Source organism: Heterostelium album (genome assembly GCF_000004825.1).
Source record: "Heterostelium album PN500 unplaced genomic scaffold PPL_contig19, whole genome shotgun sequence".
NCBI classification, from domain to species: domain Eukaryota; phylum Evosea; class Eumycetozoa; order Acytosteliales; family Acytosteliaceae; genus Heterostelium; species Heterostelium album.
In genome coordinates, this window is record NW_008805096.1 from 1 (window position 1) to 8,285 (window position 8,285).

At 31.4% G+C, this 8,285-nt stretch overlaps 3 protein-coding genes across 3 annotated transcripts; 1 reads left to right on the forward strand and 2 right to left on the reverse strand.

Moving 5' to 3' along the window:
- Positions 1 to 759: 759 nt before the first annotated feature.
- PPL_09963 (3-ketosteroid-delta-1-dehydrogenase) lies at positions 760 to 3,201 on the reverse strand (the record flags this gene model as incomplete). Its single annotated transcript, XM_020580750.1, has 4 exons — positions 760 to 845; positions 941 to 2,617; positions 2,712 to 2,777; positions 3,195 to 3,201. The coding sequence occupies 4 exons, from the start codon at positions 3,199 to 3,201 to the stop codon at positions 760 to 762; spliced, it is 1,836 nt and encodes a 611-aa protein (XP_020428729.1).
- Positions 3,202 to 3,669: 468 nt separating this feature from the next.
- On the forward strand, positions 3,670 to 6,441 carry PPL_09964 (uncharacterized protein; the record flags this gene model as incomplete). Its single annotated transcript, XM_020580751.1, has 6 exons — positions 3,670 to 3,859; positions 4,440 to 4,652; positions 4,806 to 4,868; positions 4,894 to 5,441; positions 5,975 to 6,226; positions 6,283 to 6,441. The coding sequence occupies 6 exons, from the start codon at positions 3,670 to 3,672 to the stop codon at positions 6,439 to 6,441; spliced, it is 1,425 nt and encodes a 474-aa protein (XP_020428730.1).
- A 327-nt stretch (positions 6,442 to 6,768) lies between these two features.
- Positions 6,769 to 8,106, reverse strand: PPL_09965 (uncharacterized protein; the record flags this gene model as incomplete). The annotated part of the gene is made up of 6 exons (XM_020580752.1): positions 6,769 to 6,838; positions 7,083 to 7,121; positions 7,427 to 7,511; positions 7,651 to 7,710; positions 7,756 to 7,872; positions 7,971 to 8,106. The coding sequence occupies 6 exons, from the start codon at positions 8,104 to 8,106 to the stop codon at positions 6,769 to 6,771; spliced, it is 507 nt and encodes a 168-aa protein (XP_020428731.1).
- Between the last annotated feature and the right edge of the window lie 179 nt (positions 8,107 to 8,285).

Genomic DNA, 8,285 nt, shown 5'->3' on the forward strand with positions numbered 1-8,285 from the left:
GTAAAATAAACAAAAAAAAGAAAAAAAAGGAAATCAAAAATTAACATTAAATTAATCGTTTTTATTTATTTTTATTTATAAGATAAGTGATAACACACACACACATCAATCAAAAACTTACTTCACCTAACACGCACTTATCAATCAAATACTACTCTTGCAATTAAATTACTTTCGTTTTAACAACTATATCTCTCATCAACCTATTACATTTGAATGTTGGATTCATGAGAATCAACTCCCTCCATCTAAATTATTATTCAAAGATGTCAAAGATTACGATGACATGAAAAAAACAATTATCAGAGAATACAGCATTAAAAAAACACCAGGAAATGTTAATCTGTATTCACTTGATCCAACAAATAATAATAATGTTCTTTTGGATTTTTATTTTACTAAGGAAAAAACTGTATGAATAAGAATATTTGGTATGGTTCAAAAGGTTTGTAACAGTCTCATTTTTTATCAAAGAGGTTGAACAAGCAAATAATATCATAAAGAATTCAACTTCCACACCATTTTTATTTTTCAATTTCTGTTTTTGAAACCGATGGGGTGGAACCAACCAGCAAAGAATACCAAAAAGAATACAGATACTATGATGGTTTAATAAGATTTGTAGAATTAATTCATTAGAGAACCCTTGATAAACAACTTTACAAATTTCAAATACCAATATCCACAAATTTCAAATACAAATGACTCTTAATATCCACTTTGTTTAATTATATGTATCTTATTGTTATTTATTTACATCTATTTCTTATTTGATAGTTTATTTTTAATGTCAACTGCAGCTGTGTAGGCAAAACACATTGATGGTCCTAAAGTTGCACCAGGACCTAAATGAAACAACAGAAAAATAATTAATCAAGTTAAACTATTAGTAATCAATTTGATTATTATTCAATTAATATTCAATTATTCAATTACATACCTGGATAAGTTTTACCCATCACCGCTGAACTACAATTACCAGTTGCATAGAGACCAGCGATAACAGCACCATTTGGACGAACTACACGACCACATTCATCTGTTAAGAGACCTCCCTTTGTATCTAAATCACCTGATTTCACTGGAAGGGCATAGAATGGTGCTTGAAGTGGAGTGAGGTTTGGATTTGGAAGAGTTGGATCACCATAGTAACGATCGTATGCACTCTCACCACGATTGAAATCAGTATCCTTACCAGTTGATGCCAACCTGTTGAATCTCTCCATGGTTGCCTTGAGTGCTTCTTCGGGAACATTGATCTTACGTGCCAACTCCTCTGGTGTAGATGCCTGTTGAACAGTACCTCCTTCAACCCATGACTTTGGGAATGGCTGACCTGGGAAGAGACCGGCGAATAGATAACGCTTCTTTGTGTTCTCATCGATGATAATCCATGAATTCATAGCTGGTGCTCCGTGAGCATACATCTTATCGACAAACTCATGATATGGAATACACTCGTTCAAGTAACGTGAACCATTGGAATCAACGATAATCATAGATGGAATGGAACGATCGGCAACCAAAAAATATGGATGCTCATTTGGACGTGGAATTGAAGGGGCTCCCCAAACACGGTCCATCAATGAGACTGCTGCACCTGCGCGAATACCAGCTGTAAGTGTGTCACCAGTTGCACCATCGGCAGAGTGAGTCCATGCTTTATCGGTTGGTTTTGGTAGGTATTGCTCACGAAGTGCTTGATTGTTGGAGAATCCACCTGATGCGAAGATTACACCACCCTTTGTCTGAATCAACTCTTCCTTTCCATTGGAACGCTTTACACGAATACCAATGACAGCTCCACTCTCATCTTGAACAAGATCGACAAACGGAGTACCCAACCACATCTCACATTTTGCTTCAGCCATTGATAGACGTAGACGAGCAATGAGTGATTCACCAAGTGAGAACAACTTCTTACCGGTTAACAGCGCGGCTATTGTACGCAAACCAACACTTAACATAACTTGCTTTCCTTTCCAGGTTCTGGTAAACATGTTTACCTTTCCAAACTCTTCGGAAGTCATTGCAATTCCTTGAGTATTGATACGGGAACGCAACATTGTATCGAGTAGTGAACCGAGTTTATTTGAATCGAAAACAACTGGATCTATTGAACGACCACGTGGATGTCCACCAGGTCTCTCGGGGTAGTAATCAGAGTATCCATTGGTGTATTGGAAACGTACGTGATTGGTGTTGTCGTGAAGGAATTGAAGCATCTCTGGTCCACGAGTTAGATAGGCCATCTTACGTACATCACTAACATCATCACCAACAGTTGCATCTAGATACTTCTTGGCTTCCTCGACACTATCTTTTACACCACCCTCTTGAAGGTAAAGGTTATTTGGAATCCATAGTGCACCACCAGACATTGAACTAGTTCCACCATACTTTTCGTCCTTCTCAATTAGTAGAGTTTTCAAACCCTTCAATTGGGCTGTAATTGAAGCGGTCATTCCACCAGCTCCAGAACCAACTACAACAACATCATAGTTATGATCCCATTTTGGTTGTGTAGTGGCAGATGTTGATAATGATCTAATTGGACCATTATTATTATTCAATTGTCTAGATATTAACTGACATGAACGTCTAGATATTGATAACACTTAATAAATTGACAATATTAATATTAAACTTGTTAAAATAATTATAATAAATTAATTAATATAAATCTTACTTTTTAATTTTATATAATATACAAATAAATAAAGAATTTAAGTTAAATTTAAAGAGATATAGAATTACAAATATTAAAAATACAAATCCTAATAAAAAAAAAGAGTAAAAAGTAAATTTAAAATAAGATATATAAGATGTCTAATGATATTTTGAAAGTCAAGTAAAGTAAACAACAATAACAACAACTGTCATTTTTTATTTATACTGTTGTGTTGTGTTCTTAGTTATTGCATATCATATTGTATCATATGTTTTGTTAGTTTGTTGTGTTTGATCAAACACAAGCGTTTGTTTTATGAATTATATAACATCAGATGACAACAACTGTCATTTCTTATTTATACTGTTGTGTTGAGTTCTTAGTTATTGCATATCATATCGTATCATAGTTTGTTGTGTTTGATCAAACACAAGTGTTTGTTTTATGAATTATATAACATCAGATGACAACAACTGTCTTGAATAATTCAAATTCATTTTAAAACTACCCAACTTTCTCATACCACTCATCTAAAAATAATTACAGTTTTCAGAAAAAATTCAAATTTATTTTTTTTATTTTTTAATTTTGGACTGGTGTCGTTTGTTTTATGATCAGTTGACGAATTATTACAAAAATGGAGTGATAAAGGAAATTAAAATTAAAGATCTACAACACCACACATTGAATCTAACAAAAAAAAATAAAAAATAAAAAAAATATAATTTATTTGAATCACTTTAATAATTTCAAAGAGCCCTTCCTTGGTCGTAACTCAATCCTCGTCAGACACTTTATGAGTGGTTAAGTGATATGGTCCAGGATATGAAATCAAATGGCTTCCACGGTGTCAACATCACAGGTGATGCTTGTATTGGCAAATCCATGTGGGTGTAGATTGATCTACTTTATGTGGCAACTATCCAATAACTGTGACCTCGCCAAGTGCCGTCTGTCCATGGAATAGCGAGAACTATAGGAGACGATTGTTCATTTCAATGCCAAAGGACAAACTCCAATCTAAAGAGGAGAGAGACAAGGACAATTCCAGGCCCGAGGCAGACAAGATTCAGCAGCAAGTCAAATTCGAACTTGACAACAACATCTCACAACACCTGTTGGTTATCCAAACTCCTACTTTTACAGATGATTGGTACTCAGAGAAATTGATTCCCGATCCTTCTCAAAGTATCTGGGAAACATACTCCGATCTAACATTGGACATCTTCGGTGACGATAATTGATCTCTCACTTCTTGTCGTCAGGAACTCTCGTCGTCCGCTCTGCACCAATACCTTTCTCCAACAATAAATTTATTTTTCAACTAACAATGGATGAAATTAAGATTAATACAGATTACATATAACACTAGTACATATTAATTAATGATAATTAATAATAATCTTAGATCTTAGTGATATTTGTATAAATCAAGTTGATTTTACAAATCTATCTATCATTATCTAAGATAAGATTAACAAAAAAAATGTCTTTTTTCTTTTTCTTTTAAAATTTTTTTTTTTTTATTGTTTGTGTGTTTAAATTCTGTGAAAAAGAAAAAAGACAGTCATCTCTTTATTTTCAAAAATGTTATTATTATTCCTTAATCAAACAATCAAACAATCAATCTAACACATTTTATCACAACTTATTTCTTTATTACTCTTGCAATTACATTACTTTCGTTTTAACAACTATATGTCTCATCAGCCTATTACATTTGAATGTTGGTTTCATGCAACTCCCTCCATCTAATTATTATTCAAAGATGTCAAAGATTACTATGACATGAAAAAAACAATTATCAGAGAATACAGCATTAAAAAAACACCAGGAAATGTTAATCTGTATTCACTTGATCCAACAAATAATAATAATATTCAACCTCTAGATGTTAGAGCATATATTCACCCAACTCCTTTGGATATTTATTATACTGTGCTAACTCCCTCTCTTTCATTTAATCAAACAACTCAACAAGGTAAATATTACAATCCAACACAATACCATATTATTCATCTCTGATCAATCATCACAGAGTAGAAAACAACAACAACACAACACAAACTACCTAATATTTATCGTACTCAACCAAACATCTTTATATTTAGTTGTGATATATATAAAACAAAAGCAAACATCTCCAACCTACCTTCTCAACTCTCTTCTTCTCATACAACAGCACCTCCAGCACCAGGTATGTATCATCACAAACACATTAGCCATCGCCTATTCTAAAAGACTATTACTTATATATTCCAAACATTCAATCCCTGCAGCTTCAGATTTTGAACTCATACTGAACAGTCTAAATGACATCAAGCTTTCACTTACCCCCAAGAAGAAATCTGTTGCATTCTCTGATATGACCCAAGCCAAATGGGAGTCCATAATTGATTTTACTGGTATCGACTTCAAGGAGGAAGTTATTCGTGTCAGCCCCGACAAACTTCAACAAGAGGCAATAGAACCATTCGCTCGGAATCCCAACCTGAATGAAGTAGATCAAATGGAACCAGCTCTACAATGGCTTAAAACCAATATTCCACTTCCTGCATCACTTGAGTATAAAGATGTCCACGACAGAAAGAATCTATTTTTTCTCTCAAAACACCTCTCATTTCTTCCATTTGGACTGAAGGGTACACCAGACTTTGTAGTCGCTCCTCAAGGGATCAAACACTTTCTGACTCAGCTGTACTTATTGGTTTTGATTTCAAAGACCCTCATTGGTTTTGATTTCAAAGACCAAGTACAGCTGAGTCAGAAAGTGTTTGATCCCTTGAGGAGCGACTACAAAGTCTGGTGTACCCTTCAGTCCAAATCATCTTTTCTTTCCATTTATAGCGAACTGGATCGATATTGTATGTATGACAGAATAAGTAGTTGATCAGGTATTTGGCCTCATACTTTTTGGTTCGAAAAAAAAAATTATTTTAGAGTCAAAACAATTTATTAACCATTATTATAATTCTATAAATATAGTACAAGATGAATTTGGATTTTTTTTAGATGTCGATGGTTACAATCAGTTTGACAATGCTCCTACAAGTCTCTTTTTCAAACTGTGTCAATGACAATGACATTGACTCTTCGCACCATGTTGTTCAGAGAGTTTAACACAGCAACTGAAACAGGAAGGAATGAGAAACACAAAATTTATTTATTTTTAAATAATTTCATTGTGTGTATTTATAAAATAAATAGCACTCAACATTTGACACCAAGAATAGTCATAATCAATATTTTAAAAAAAACAGTGAAATTACCACCACTCTGACTTATTAATTATTTTATTTATAGAGATTAACATATTTGGTTGTTAATTTTGAACAGATATTACAGATGATCAACTCAAGCGATTTAAAATCTAAATCTGATATAGATTTTTTGGAACTTTTAGTTTACGAAAATCAATTTAAATTCAATAGAATAAAAAAAAATAATAAATCTTACAAGATCAACTCAATCGTTTGTTTCTCACAACAAAATGTAGGACCATTTTATGGTAAAATAAAATCTATTACATATCAAATAAACAAAGTTAAAATAGAAGTAAGTTTAATATTAATCTGATATAAAAATCGATCCACAAATTTAAATTTATATAGGTATGTGTATTCGAACCTTTACCATTGGAATTCAACACCAAAGTCATAACATCTAAAGGAAACCTCATCAATGATAGTAAATTTGAACCATTGAAATCGAAAATAGAGGAAATGAGTCAAGAAATGGTCCATTCTATGAAGAAACCAATTGATCTATAGAAATTTCAATCAATGAGAAACAAAGCTATTAAATGGGTGCCTTTGGATAAAAGTTTTTTGATAATAGATAGTTATTCTAAAAGAATCACAACATCCGAACACCTTTCCAATTTCACTGCTTCAAAAAATTCAATAACATGCTATGAAATAAAGATTTTAGATTTCTGTTATTCTCTTCAAAAGTATTTTGTTTTGAATCATATCATATTTTTTAAAGCTAGTTTCTAGTCTTTAACTTCTCTATATAAATTATAATAATATCAAGTGAATTATTTAAATATTTGATTAAATATAGAGAAGATCTTCAAAGTTATAAAAAAATATAATTTAATTAAAAATGATTTCAACCACTGAAACATTCAATCCCAACTCGTGTTTCAGATGTATTTCAACAATACTTAAAAGAAAATAATAATTTACTCTTAACATCAAAATCAGACAGTATTTTGATCAAGCAGAGGATAAAAATAAATCTATAATTAAATCATTTTTAGGATATATTTTACAATCTGAGAACAGAACCGATGAACTGGAAAAAATAATCAAGAGTCAAACTTTGCAAAGAATTTAAAAGATGATTTTTTTATTTTAATATATTAAGAATCTTTGTTGTAAGAAAGACATAAGTTTATTTTATGCACTAATGTGCGGGTGAATAATATTTGAATACTCTAGAGTCTCTATTAAAATATATAATAACTCCACACTTTACAGTCGATTCGGACCCAAATCATTTCATGCTCTACAAAGAAAACGAACTATCTTTTCTAACATTTGGGGTCCGAATCGACTGTAAAGTGTGAAGTTTCGTTGGAGTTTTTAATTATTTTATAAGACCTGAGATTCTTATAGATATAATTTTATCAAATAAATATTTACTTTCCGATTTTAATTTTAATAACTCTACAAAACCAAACGTATTATTAATTGATGTGTTTATGGATTCTTTTGCTCCTTTAGTGGCAAGTCGGTCATTGGAGTCTACATCCAAATTTCATCAGAGTCGATGAACCGAGCTGATATAAAGAAATTTATAGGTACCAAACTCATGACAATTTCTCTTGATAGACCTATAAAAAGTTATTAATGAGTAATTAGTGCATAAAAAATAAATAAATAAATAAATAAACAGAGTGTAATCATTCGAAGTGGAATAATAAATAAATCACAGCTGGGATAGAAGAATGAATAATGATAAATATATCTTACCTTTATAGGTACCGTAGGCATCAACTAACTTCGAACATTTAAATGTTAAAGAGTAAGTATCTTTAATTCAGTACAAGTGAAGTCTATCATTTGTATTGAAAATACTTCTATAATCAATTAATTTAAAATGAAACTGTTCGTTGTTGTTATATTGACTTTTTATGTTTATTGCAGGTGTTTTTTGAATGACACATTGTGCTAAACCGGTGACATCAATGTTTTCTATTATTGTTGAATTTGTTGGTTTTGATTTATTTTTTTCTTTTTATCACAAGGTTCAATTTGTGGGGTTGGTAATGATTCTAAAGGATCATCATTACTATTCATAATCATTCCATCATTATTGTTATCTTCCATTGTGATGTCATCTATAACATTATCAATAATCATAGGATCTCGAGATCCAACTTCACTATTACTATTGCTATTGTTATTGTTATTGCTATTTTTATTCATATTCAACCAACTAGGTCTTACTATAACTTCATCTTTAATTTCCTATAACTCTCTACACATCTCCGATAAATTGTATTATCGGAGATGTATAGAGAGTTAAAAATAATAATTCTATTTGATGTTGTATCTGAAAAATTTTTTAAAAAAAAAACGTTTGATTTGATTTGGAAAAAAAAAAA